Source organism: Austrofundulus limnaeus, unplaced genomic scaffold (assembly GCF_001266775.1).
Source record: "Austrofundulus limnaeus strain Quisiro unplaced genomic scaffold, Austrofundulus_limnaeus-1.0 Scaffold42, whole genome shotgun sequence".
Classification (NCBI taxonomy): Eukaryota; Metazoa; Chordata; class Actinopteri; order Cyprinodontiformes; family Rivulidae; genus Austrofundulus; species Austrofundulus limnaeus.
The window spans coordinates 2,691,458-2,704,568 of record NW_013952444.1 but is presented as its reverse complement, the minus strand read 5'-3'; the positions used below and the strand labels follow the sequence as shown (position 1 = coordinate 2,704,568).

Sequence of the window (13,111 nt, the reverse complement as noted above, 5' to 3'; positions counted from 1 at the left end):
GGATTGGAGGGGGGTCGGAACGCGAGCAGTCAGCAAGCCGGGGGTCATGACATCCGAGTGTCAAACAAACAAATCACTGACACTTACAAATACGTCGGAGCGTATTCTTAAACGCACACAATGAGGCAGACAGTCGGGAGTGCGGCAGAGCACAAACACGCTCGCTCCACTCGTGTGAAATCAGGTCCTACTGGGTGTGAATGTGAGACGGGAGTGAACGGGTGTTTATCCGTGATGGAGGGCAGGTATTCCCTATGTGGGGACAAGTTTTGGCCGACTGCTGCTTAGCCTAGTCCCTATGGGGGAAATGCCACTGGTGGGTTAGGGTTAGGACTACGGTGTGAATTGAGTTTAAGTTAGGTTTAGGTAGACAGTAATGGAAGTTGGTAAAGTCCTCTAAAAGATAGCAGCACTAGACCCTGCGTGTGTGCTTACATTGCATCGTGCGAGCCGGAGCAATACGTCGTGAGATTCAAGCCAGCGAACATCGCCATCACTCATGAGAGAGACCTTTGGTGTCATTGCACCGGAGTGACAAAATACATTTGTCACTTAGGACAAAGATTACTTTATTATGCTGACAGCTTGGGTGAAGATGTATTAGGACCCGTGAAGCGGCGCCGCGGCTCAATCACAACAATCAGCCACACACGTGCAGAAGTACTGTACGTCGCTGGCAAATAATTCAATTACATCCACATTAACTCCCCTTCTAACACTCAGGGATTAAAATTTGGCAAGTTCCACCCCCTCTCTTCAGCTTCCAGCAGTCTTGGTTCATTAAGTTGCTGGTGGGGCACAGAGACCCCCTGATAGCAGCTAAGGACGGGCGTGTTTCCGAGCACAAGGAGGGAATCGGTTCAAAGGAGCACATCACTGCAGCTCCTTAATCAGAGCTGGCAGGGGTCAGCCAGCACAGACATGAGAAGGAGTGAGGAGAATATGTGTGTGTTGGACCTGACAGCGTCCGTGTGTGTAGAAGTGTGTGCGTGGCTAAGAGGCCGAGCAGAGAGAGAGACAGTGGAAGCGTGTTTCTCACACTCACACTCAAGAGCCTGTGAAAGGTCAGCKCTTAGTGCTAACAGCACCAGATAAAAAGTGGCATGCACACACACACACACAATCGCACCCGTGTTCTTTCGATGCACAAACACACACTGAGGTCTAGAATAGGAAAACACTTAAGTGTCCTTTGTTTAAACTATATTAGTCGCCTGCAGGAAGGATTCAGTAGCTCTACACGCATTATTTTGGATTTTTTATCTGTTAAGCTGGCCAGGATGTTTTGCTGATGGGCCTTCAGATTAAAAGCCACACAACCCTTTCTGTAACGTGGTGATCGGCTGCCGAGCGGAAAGCACACAGATGACCTCAGAGCGCTCGGCAGCATCCAGAACAACCAGAGAGAGGAGCAGAAAGACACAGAAGCTTGCAGAGGCCTCCCTCTCTGTCGCTTTCTCCTACCCTCTCTCTCTCTCTCTCTGTCGTAAGCCTCTCCACAGTCATCAGGGCTTTCCGACGTTTCCTGTTGTCGCAGGAGTGAATTGTGGGAGATAATCTCTGGGTGTCTATTGGCTGATTGCGCGCACACACACACACAAAAAAGCGGCCCTGGAAAACGGGCTTTTGTTGCTGTCGAAATCCAGCGGCCGGCTTTTCTTTCTCCGCCGGCCCTGACGAGGCACACATACCATGCCACACCATCAGCGAAAATRAAAAGAAAGGAGAAGGAATGTCATATAGAAACAGGAAAACCCTCCTGACCTCAGCTGTTACAGAGCACGATCGGCCCAGATGCTACGTTTTTTTGCTAAAAGATTGATTAAAAAAAATAAAGATTGTTTTAAAGATGGCATGTCCTGCTTTTAAATCCTTCTTTTTCACATTTCAATCATTCAGTTGGGGTCTACATAAAGTGGAACGGCAATGCTTTGATCCGAAATCCTCCTTAATGTAACTCCACAAACCCCTCTTTCACCCCTGTTTTGAGGTGTGTCTCCGATCAACACTTTTTGAGGCTGTCTCTTTAAATCCGAAAGAGGCTCACACCCCGCCCCCCCATCCAGCGTGGTCCATTCTAGTTTGATAGAGGAGTTTACGACTATATTACTGCGTAGAAACTTTTTATTTATGAATTAATTAAAAGATGTCAACAACAGAAGTCCATTCATCCTTATGTTGGAGCCAGAGTCTGACCCAGAGCCAGAGAATGAAGACAACAAAATGCACTTAATGGCTAAATAAGTGAATTTTCCATATGTCCCTTTTACATGACAAAGTTAATTTATAGTTCTCAAAAGTAAAAAAAAAATGCTTAAGCAAACTGATCAAACTAATCTCACTGATCTCCTGACCCCTTGCTTCAAAACACTAATAATAATGAGAYGTTTTAAAGCTAGCAGGGTAATATGGGCCCTCATTATCAACACCAACAATGGCATTAAGACAAATCTGTCAAAACATTTCAAAAAGGAACAAAAAAAAGTCACAATCATCTTAAAAAAAGCTTAGTAAAAAGGGAACAACAGCTCCGGCGTCTCCCCGTTGTAAGGCCAACCCACTTCATATGTTCATTAGGTTCTCGATGGTTCAGACCTGATTAGTCAAGACCCGATTAACCTTAAAGACTTTTGTTTGAAGACAAGCCCTCGCTAAGAGGCTGAGCTGGCTGAATCTAATTAGATAGTCCCATTCCCATACACTGATTTAAAGCCAGAGCTCATTGTTATTTACTGAGAATGAAAACAAACTACTGYGACCCATAATCCCCTAAATATCTTGACCTTATTTAGGTTTCTGATGAGGCTGACGAGGTCACTTCCATGGGAACGAGCAGTGAAGTAAATCTCCAATTTAATTTTTACATCTTTTCAAAAAAAAAATTAATATGTCAAATTTTTATCATATCTGATACTCTCCTCTCTGTGATGTGAACTGGGAGGCATGGTTGTTGGCACATAAGAGGGCAGCTGGTAGAAAAGCGAACCTTTATCTTCTGATTTGAATAAGATGGCCTGGATCTGTCGCAATATTTACCCCTTGTCTGATCCAAGAGAGGCGCAAACACACACATAAAACCAACACCAYGCTGTTTTGTGTAGATGTTCCTGTTTTTCTGTGCAGCCTACACATTGTCCACATTTTTCTTCGTTAAACTCCCCACGAAGCCAACGCTCGTTCCTGCCATGTTCCCCAAACCARCGCCTTCCCTTTTCGCCCCTCCTTCCATCAAACCATCCACCTGCTCTCTGAGCCACTCCTCCATCCCTCCAGCCTCCGTCCTCCTCTCTGCTCTCATTACTCATCCTTCTCTTTATCTTTAGGGTACTCACAGGCTCTCCAGTTCCCATTCAACTTCCTCATCTCGCRTGTTTTGCATAAAACCATAATTTAGCTAGGAAAAAGGACCTCGTTTTAAGACAGACAAGTGCACATTGTTTGCCTCAACAGAAGCTGGTACATCTCAATTTTTACACCAAACTTCCCTGTTTTTACAGGTACTAAATATTAGGAAGAAACTGAGCAAAAGACAGAACAACAGTGTGTTTGTCAATAAATGTGTTAAGCAAAACAGGTATAATTTTAAAATGTCATAGAGATGAGTTTGAAAACACTAAAGCGGTCACAAAAAAAGGGAAAGAAAACGGGTATGGTTTTCATGACTCACCTTAACATCAGAGAAAAACATCTTCAGCATGTTAGAGCTTGGGTAGCGGGTGTAGAAAAACATGAGCTTGGCCTTCTTCAAATGGTTGGGGGAGAGACCTTCTTGGATCTGGAAATACTTTCTCGTTAAGGACATTAACCGTTCTTTTGCATGTAAATACATCTGCTATCAAGCAAACATATATCACAAATGTTTGTGTGCTTGCTAATGAGCGTGAGTAAGCTTTGGCAAAAGATAGGCATTCGGATGAAGGGTAACCAAATTTTCTTTTGGCCATGAACATGGGGTGTTAGTAGGGGTGTGTGTGTGTGTGTGTGTGTGTGGGTGGGGGGGGGGGGGGTGTTTGAAGACAGAGCACCAAAGCAAACCCATTTGCTTGCAATTAGCATGGTCCGTATCAGGTGTGAGAGTGTCACGGTAAATAAAACGCTCGCCAGCAGTACAGTCGACGTTTTTACATAAGGAGGCTCATTTCACAGTCAAAGTAAGCAAACGCCTTTGCCTACACCCTGGGCTAACCTCCACCCAGAAAAAAAGAAAAAAGAAAAAGAAGGAAGAATAAAGCAGGCATTTGCATATCACAGACAAAGACAGCAGTTAMCGCCAGTGATGGGGCAAGAAGGCCTAATGGCTTGGCGACGACACGTGCCAAGCCTGACTCTGACTGTGTGATGCCGGCTACAGCAGTGGCAAAACAAGGTGTAGGAGACCCCACTGCTCTGGACTGTGTGGGGAAACCTTCTCTCAAACATAAATACATGTTCAGGGACCTTGTCTTCCTAATGGATCTCCTGGATTGAACTGCGGAGAGGGACAGAGAYGGGCACCTTGAGGGATAGCATGGTTCCAGCCTTCAATTACACCCCCTCGTCCTCCTCCCTCTGCTCCACCCCTAAACTCCTCTCCAAGCATCTGAGCCGCTGCCAAAGCCTTGGAGGAGCGAAAAGAAGGAGGAGCAGGAGGAGGAGAAGAAGAGAGGCGTCGGAGGCTTTTGGACTCGGCCGGCGATGAGAAGACTGGAGCACATCTGCGCCGCTGAACAGCCCGAGCCATTTCCACGGTGAATTAACGTCCGTATAATACATCTGATCATTTCAATCTGGGGGATAAGACATTGAAAAGGAAATGAGGAGGCGTGGGGGTGGCGTGGGGAAGACCCCAGGCTGGTTCAACACCAAGCAAGAGTTAAAGCGACAACGAATGAGCTGCGACTGTTTACGACTGATTGGATGAAATTAGCTGCGTTTCCATTGCAAATGTGCGCAAAACTTTGTTGATATTCTGTTAATGTCGAAAAAACACAGTTTCGCAACTGCKGTGTTTCCATTAAGTAAGAAATGCTATTAAAGTCACGCGTGAATACGTTTGTTCTCGCGATAAGTCATTACAAACATGGCGGCAATGGATGTAAACACATAGCWWRWYGCTACCGCGACACTAGCGCTCATCATCAGAGGAGACGTCGGCGTCTTTTATCGAGGCTTTCCAGTGACAAGCCTCTTATACTTGGGAACGGCTACGTATGCTGTGTTTTTGGGAAAATGTAGTCAGTGAGTTTACTACTTTATTTTACTACGTCGGTGATTTCACTACTACTTTTACTTCCTGTTATCTTCCTCGTCGTCGTCTTTTTCGCCAGTAGAAACAGCCGGTTGTTGATCACGTGACTCCCGTGATGCGAAAAAAGTGTTTCCATTGCAGTTTTGCGAAAAACACCAATTTCGATACAGCCAAAAAACCACCTCATCCTAGCGCAAAAACATTTTGTCGAAAAAAAAAATATTTTTTTCTGAAACTGACGTGTTCCCATTGAGCAAATTTATTTTCAAAATTCTAATTTGCGCATTTTCATGGTCAATGGAAACGCAGCTAWACATCACTTGACACGGATTCTGTTATACAGACAGGGTTGATTGTTAAAATCAGTCAAGGGTCCAGATGTAGCTGTAACTACAGAGCGGGAAGAAAGCATCAGCTGCTAGATTGGATTGCCCTTGGCCTTGGGGTTACACGGCAGAGCCAGCAAATCCTGAACCACACTGCGTTTGGCTCCTTAAAGACCYTGGCTACTTTTTTTTTGTGTGATTCAGAAAAGGGAGAGGGACAGGACACCCAGTGAGGGTCTTGCAGGGGAGGGGTGGGGGATCCCTGGCAGACTGGTGTTCCTCTGACAGTCCCGGCCAAAAGAGCAGCACTTCACTTTCCACACCACACCATCTGCTCCAAGAAGAAGGGAAACAATGGTTCCTCAGTGAAAGCAGAGAGAAAGATAGCTTTTTTCTTTAAGAACAGGTGAGATTTGTCTTCGCTCTTATATTCAGATTAATTTGTTTTTGAGTTTTCAATWAGGATTAGCAACACTTTCCTCTTATCAGACGGTACAATTCTACTACACAATCTCACCTCCCTTCASCTACCAATTAAAAAGCCTCATACTTCCTGATTAGACATTTTCATTCCCAATTCACTCACAGCTTGCAAATGTAATTGTGATTGGACTTAGGGGTGGCGTGCAAGGCTATTATTTTGTCATGATGGCACACTCGCACCAGCTGGCCCACTGTTTGCCTGCCACATCTGACAAGATATCATAATTCCCACAACACTTCCCCGAAGAACGAAGTCATGAGAGGGAGAATGGCTGCTCTGCTTCCTAATTCATAGGTGTAAGGACAAGAAAATTTGGAGTCGGACTCGGAACAAATGGGAAAATCGATGGCAGCCATCTGCTGTAAAACACCAACGAGAGCCGGTGAACTTGAACGCACCTCACAGAGTGTCTGACGAGTTGTTTYCAACAAAAAATAAATATAATAAAAATCCACAGAAATATGTGACCCATCACATCGAAACAAGGATTAAGTCCATAAGTGGTACAGTATATGGAGAAAAAGGTAGATATAGTGTTTTGACTAAAATGTTAACAAAAATWGCATTTTGTCAAAATATAATGAATAAAAGCCTTATAAATGTATCATTTGGATGAACTGTCTGAAATATAATCATGAAATGAAGCACTTTTTTGAGCAGTAGCAACAAAAAAAACTGATTTTGAGGAAAAACACCTTAAAATTTGAGAGTTTCCCTGTGAGCTGGCAAAGTTTTGTTTATTTTTAGCTGGGAAATCTCAATATTCAAATATAATTTGAGGTTTCCTCTTTATAAGGACATCAAAAATTCCTCATTAAAATGACATAAAATTAGGATTCAGACAAATATTTATGTATTATTGTAACCAACAAGACAAATGAAGTCATATATATGTATTTCGTTATATCCGAATGATCCAGATATCAAAATGTAACTTTTAAGGCCAAGAATCTGAAAATGTAATTAGTTCATTTTGACCAAATTTGACTTAATCCTCATTTCGATATGATTGGTCACATATAGTTGTAACAACGTAGAGAAATGTCATAATTATTACAGCAAAACATCACTAAACTGTTTCTTGAAAAGGCCTAATTTTTTGGAACAACATTTCAAAACGAAACTGCTGAATGTTGTTCAGTCAATTATTTTCAATTGGGGGAGTCCATCTGAATTTATAAACGCTACAATGAAAGCCACAGCATCTGGCATATGTGGTTATTGTTTGATTGCTTTTTTTTCTTCCTTACTTTCTTTCAGACTCTGCATGTTTTTCCTCTCCATTTTCTCTTTTCATCCCTCCATCGGGAGCCCRTGGAGAAGCAAAGGATTATGGATCTCTGGAAAGCGTTCACCCTTGGGGTCAGAAGACAAGACAAGGCGAGGTAATGAAAGATAAACAGCTCGCTGCAAACACCTGTTAACGTCCGCTTCAAAGAAAAGACGGGAGAGGAGCGGAGGGGGGGGTTGGCAGGGAGGTAAAACAACAAAAAAAAAAGAAGTATTTGGCTGCCAAGCAACAGCCGAAGGGCCCCCCGGGCTGTTGACAGATCTTTATGAAATGAAAAAGGAGAGAAAAGAAACGACAATGATTGTGGGCTTTTTACAACAGCGATGGATGATAAGAGGAACACAAGAGAAAACACAAGCAATCATAAATATACATCTTTCCCCGAGTCCTCAGGCAAACCTTTTGTGACACGCACACACACACAAAAGACCAAAAAAAAAAAAAAAGACCAGTGATACTCAGGTGCACACAAAAGCAACAACAAGGTATTCACTTAACTAATATACACACAACAAGAAAAAGGCTGTAGGATTAATTTCTTAAGTGTGTAATGAATGTTAATGAGGTGAAGACAAAGACTTCCATAGGCAACCGATGGGACTCAAACCAAACTTTTATAAGGGTGAGTGTTGAATGGTCAGATACTAAGGAGGTATAAGGGAAACTGAGAAGGGACTATTAGTTTTTTGTCCACAGGGGATTCAATTTGAGCCTCCCACAGGGGATAGCTTCTTTATCCACAGGGCATTATTGGGGCAAACTGGGGTTAAACTGTAAGACAGGTTTTAGGACGCCATTGTGAGCCGAGCTTCTGGATTTCATCTCCCTCCTTATCATTTCAGCCAGAATCTTTGGGTAAGCGAATGTCTTTGTGAGCAAGTGATATACGACAAGAAAGCTTTTAAAGCACTTAGGTTTGAAGACGGCGAAAAAAAAAAGGCTGCCTGGTGCTGCGAGAAGGAAGAGGTACGGATATAAAAATAAATACAACAATGGTGAAGGGAACAGCAGTGGGAGGAAAAGTGATTCATCAACAATTTCTCAGCTTCTTAGGCTAGTTTCAAACAGATTAAAACAGATTTGATTTTTAACTTTTTGTGGTTTTTGCATGGTTTCGGACGAGTCTCAGAGAGGTCTTACCACCTATGAGCGGGTTTCCACTGGTTTAAACYGGCACAAACTGGTCAGAACAAATTTAAAACATATTTATTCTTTGTGTTTTACATCTCTGAAAATACAAACCTCACCGTTTTTTTATTTTTATTTTTAAAAGGATACATTGCTTCCTGAGTAAGGTGAGATGTCAGACATGTCCTGTAGATCACTGCACTCTGACTTGATCAGGGACAAGGAGAGACTCTCAGCCGTGCTGCCTGGGTGTGCTGGTGAACAAGAGCGATGGTGATGCCCCAGGTGGTGGCCTGACGCCATCTTGGTCCTCAGACTGGTGGTCTCCCGAGGCAGGTCCATGGAGTCGGGCGAGGTACGGTCCTTTCCTGGGTAACCACCCGTGGGCGCGCCAAGGGGAGTCTGAAAAGGGTAGCCCATGAGCGGCAGTGGAAAGGGATGCCGAAAAGACGGCGGGCTAAAGCCCATGGAAGCAGAGAGCGAAGAGGGGTGAAGGGCAGGGTGGTGGTTACTACCATGGGCACCCACAGCTGAAGACTGGTGGTGGTGCTCACTGGGCGTCTTCCTCACTACTAAGGGCAGCGCCTCGGTTTGGTCGTTGGTGGGGCCTGGAAGCCCCGGCATGCTAGGAAAGGAGTCTAGTGGGTTGGGAATGATGACATCGCCGAAGCACTGCAGCCTCTGGTTGGCCGTGTGAAAGTTGGGGTTGTCTCCGTTTACAGCAGGAGGAAATCTTTCAGGGGGTAGGGAGAGCGGAGGAAAGGCCTGCTGAGGAGTCGGACGTGGAGGCTTAGCGAATACTTTGACCACAGTGTCCACGACCTGGGTCATAGCCGAGTTGAGTTCCTGCTTCAGCGTCTCTGCGAGCTGTTTACCTTCAGCATGCATGGAGGAGCCTGGACCTGCTTTGCCTCGGCCGAGACCGTCTCTTCTCGGCTTCTCTCTGTCGGCCAGCATGGCCTGCTCGTGAAGCAGAGCCCGAGCCCTGTCGAGGAAGTGGCCCGGATCCAGATCCGACATCTCGTTGTCAGAGCGCAAGTCATCTCCGCCCCGGTCGTCTCCACCGGTGTCAGACCTCACCGGGCTGTCCTCTGACATGTTTCCCAGGTCGTTATGGAGGTCGTTGTGTTCCGAGTCATCGGTGGAGTCGTAGATCTGGAAGAACTTCTCCTGCAGCTGCCGTAGCTGCTTCTGCATGTCCTCCAGCTGCAGCTTGAGCTGCCGCCTCTCCTCCTGCTTCTGCTCCTTCCTCTGGCACACCAGCTGGGTGAAGCTTTGCTGCTGCTGCTGAGGCAGCCGCTGCTTGCGCTTGTTCTCCCGGCTGCCGCCGCACACCTCCCCTCCCCGCGGGCTGCCGGGGGCCTGGTGCTGGGACTGGGGCGGAGGGCAGTCCAGCTCCATTTCCCGCTCGCCGTCCATGTCGTGGTCGCGCTCGTGACGGGACGCGGCGGGCACCACGACGCTCGGGGAGTGGCTCATGCCACGTATGATGTTCTCCACGCGGGCTCGCTTGGCGCGCAGGTGTTCGTCGTTGAGACGCTCGATGTCAAAGGCGGCCAGGCCGGGGGGGCGGCCGAACGGGGACAAGCACTCTTGAGGGGTGCTGTCCTGGGAGGAGTTACTGCAGGCGTCCTCCTGGGGAGCATCGGAGCTAGCATTAGAAAGGCCCGACCCAGGAAAACCTGTTTCCACTCTGTCACCCCTGTCTCCTCTTTCTCCCCGCTCAGGTCCTCCTCCATTTTTAGCGATGTTATTCTTGAGAAGCTGAGAGATAATGGTGGTGCCAGGGAAGGGCATCATGGCATCCTCGTATGAGTTGGCCCTCTTCAGCAGCTTTCGGAGTACATTTGACTTGGACTCGCTGTCACTGGCTGACACAACGCCAGGCCCACCATGTGGCTGCACTACAGAGCACTCCATGGAGTCGTTGTCTGATCCGTGGTGAGAATGGGAGCTCAGAGAGTTCATGGCACTGAAAATGGCTGCTTTGGCGCGAGCGATATTATCTGGGGTCGCTGCAGCGGCGGAGGCTGTGCTGCCGACGGTCCTCTTCACACCAATGTCCACACGTCTTCGCTTGGTCTGTCTGTTCAGGAGGGAGTCGCTGTCATGGTCCGGCATCACGGGCTGCTGCTATTGGGCCATATCCCACAAACCCAGTCCTCTAGGGTCAAAGCCTCTGAGTATCTATGAAGGGAAAGAAGATAAAAGTAGCACAACTCACTAAAAAAGACAATGTCATGCAGTAACCTTTATTTTTACTGTTCCGTATTTTCTCCAAATTAGGATTTAATAAGCAAAAAAGCTAAAACTTCAAAATATATTTMAAAAATCAGCTAATATTAAGGCGATTTTTGCCCCAAGAAAGCAGATATTTTATTCAGCTCTATGTTTCTATAAAGACAGACGCATCCATGGTTACATTTCAGCAGTAAAGCTGTCAGCACCAGAGACGTGGGGGTAAAGATAACAGTGGAGATTGGGTCAGATTTAGGCCTTGGCTCGACATTCCAGGGCAAAGTCCTACATTTTCTCCTGTCCCCTGTTACATGCTGCGCGACACTGAACCAGTTCCCACGGAACACAAAGCTGCATAAAATTATGATAATTACTTAAGTACTTGTCCTCATTTCCATGATTGTGTAGTGTGAGTAGGAGCTAGGAGCTAACAAAATCAAATCAAAAGAAAAAGAGGTTTAGATTATTAAAAAAAGAAAAGCAAACGGGGAAAGGAGTGCACATCTTAGACACCATGAATGAGCAAGTTCATAAACCGTCTTCACACTTGGAGTAATTTTAAAATTCTGTGTTTGCTCCGATCAATATGGCCATCGTATCTAACTCAACGGGGAGAGTGACACAAAAAAAGAAACACAAAATAGACCTATTGATTTTGGTGCCAGCGTGAGCTCACTTCTGTGTTTTTTTTGTTTGTCTTTTCATCTGGCAGGGGCAGTTAATTCTGCTCAAACGGATAAGGTCGCGAGGGTCAACTCTGGCAAAGAGAAACTTAAAGCGCTCTTACAAAACCCCCTAATGCCCCTCTGAAAGCGAACCGTTTTGTCAGTACAGGTCTGCATCAATAGTGCCATGTAAGCAGCGGCGGCGGTGTCTTAGTCCGAGCCACACCAGAACGCTCTTGAGAACAGAGAAATCAGCAAAAAAGCGGTTTGAGCGTTTTAAGATGCTGCAGGAGCGAATAAAAGGGATTTAAAGACTGGAGTGAAAGTTGGCAAACATTCACACTAAAAAAATGCCACGCAACGAAGAAAAACACTATAAGAGGCCGTGGCTCAGTCAGAGCTGCAGAATAAATTTTGTTTTTAGAAACCAAAACTTTACGGTTTCAGTCCGAGTTCAAGCTACAAAACAGGCAAACAGCATTTTGGGTCTTAAATATAGAATACGTTGATTTGATTTTAATGAAAGATATTTTACAACAAGTTTTTGAGGAAAGTTGCAAACTAATAATACAATTATTTTCTCTTTATTAGGTGTCTCTTGTCTCACACACCATAACACACTTACACAATGTTGGCTTTGTCACACTCTGACACAAGTTAAATGCATTTTCTATAAGGAAAATTTGGATAAAAATCCCACTTTAATATGAACACAAGTCCTGAGGCATATAGGAAATAATGTTTTGTCTTCTTTAACCCTTTCGGTGACTCAGCAGCTCAAACAAGAAGCAACACATCTACAAGGATTCAGAAACTTTGGATCTTGACAAAGAACTTGAAGTCATTTGCACCTGTCTTTCTGCGCACCTGTCCCACCCCCTGCCCACTCTTCTTTATTTATCTCACTCATATGAAGAAAACAAATCTCCTTCTTTCAACTTATTTTAAACTGTTTTTTTTAAAGCTGGAAGCATTTGTCAGTTCCTTACCTAAAGCTTTGAACTTTTAAGATGAGCTTTGGGTAAAATTAAGTCAGGTATGTCTTTAAGTGTTAGTTGGAGTGGAGGTGACGTTTGGCATGAGGAACAAGTTGGACCCAAACCAGATCAGAACTGCTCAGATGAGACAGAAACCAAACATGAAGGAACGAGCTGCTTCTAAAGAGTTTCTGTAACTAAAACAGGCTCAGAGATCAGATCCAACCCTCAACAAAGACAAGAACAACATATTAGGGTCAAGGTTTTTTGATGAAAGTTATTTAAATCTGTTAGTTTCTTTAAAAAAGGGACAAAAGTCACGTTTCTAAAACTTACTTCGCTGAGTGGCAAATCAACTTGATCACTGCTTTGATGAGGAAGGCTGGGCTTTGCGCTCGCAAATCATCCTCATCCAAAAAAAAAAAAAAAAAAAACACCAAACCCAAACCGTGGGGCTGCTCGCGCAACTCTCAGCACGTTTTTATCAAGTTCAGGGAAACCAAAGAGACGCGCCAGGCGCGGAACGGAACGTCGCTTCTACAGATTGTTCCCGGCAGAAACACAACGTTAACGAGGTTTGATTTGTTCCTTCGTTTTTTTTCCGCCCTCCTCGCACCGGCGGCGAGGCAGAACCAGAACCAGAGAGAGGGGAGGTATCCGAGGACAAGCTTACTTACTGTTTAGATGAAACACGGGGGGGAGAGACGACCCTGGACTCCTCTGTGAAAGGGAGGGGAGAAAAAAAAAGAAAAAAAAAGGAGGATATCCGCGGACC

General features: G+C 45.2%; 1 protein-coding gene across 3 annotated transcripts in view; it reads right to left on the bottom strand.

Annotated features, from left to right (window-relative positions):
* The window catches only part of LOC106516941 (prospero homeobox protein 1), a gene marked incomplete at its 3' end in the record, with an annotated part of 15,037 nt that extends 1,927 nt beyond the window's left edge, over positions 1–13,110 (bottom strand). The window contains 3 exon segments of one of the 3 annotated variants that reach the window (XM_014007561.1): positions 3,668–3,784; positions 8,607–10,643; positions 13,014–13,110. In XM_014007561.1, coding sequence (XP_013863015.1) covers positions 3,668–3,784; positions 8,607–10,577 — 2,088 coding nt within the window. 3 annotated transcript variants of the gene reach the window in all.
* Position 13,111: the final 1 nt, after the last annotated feature.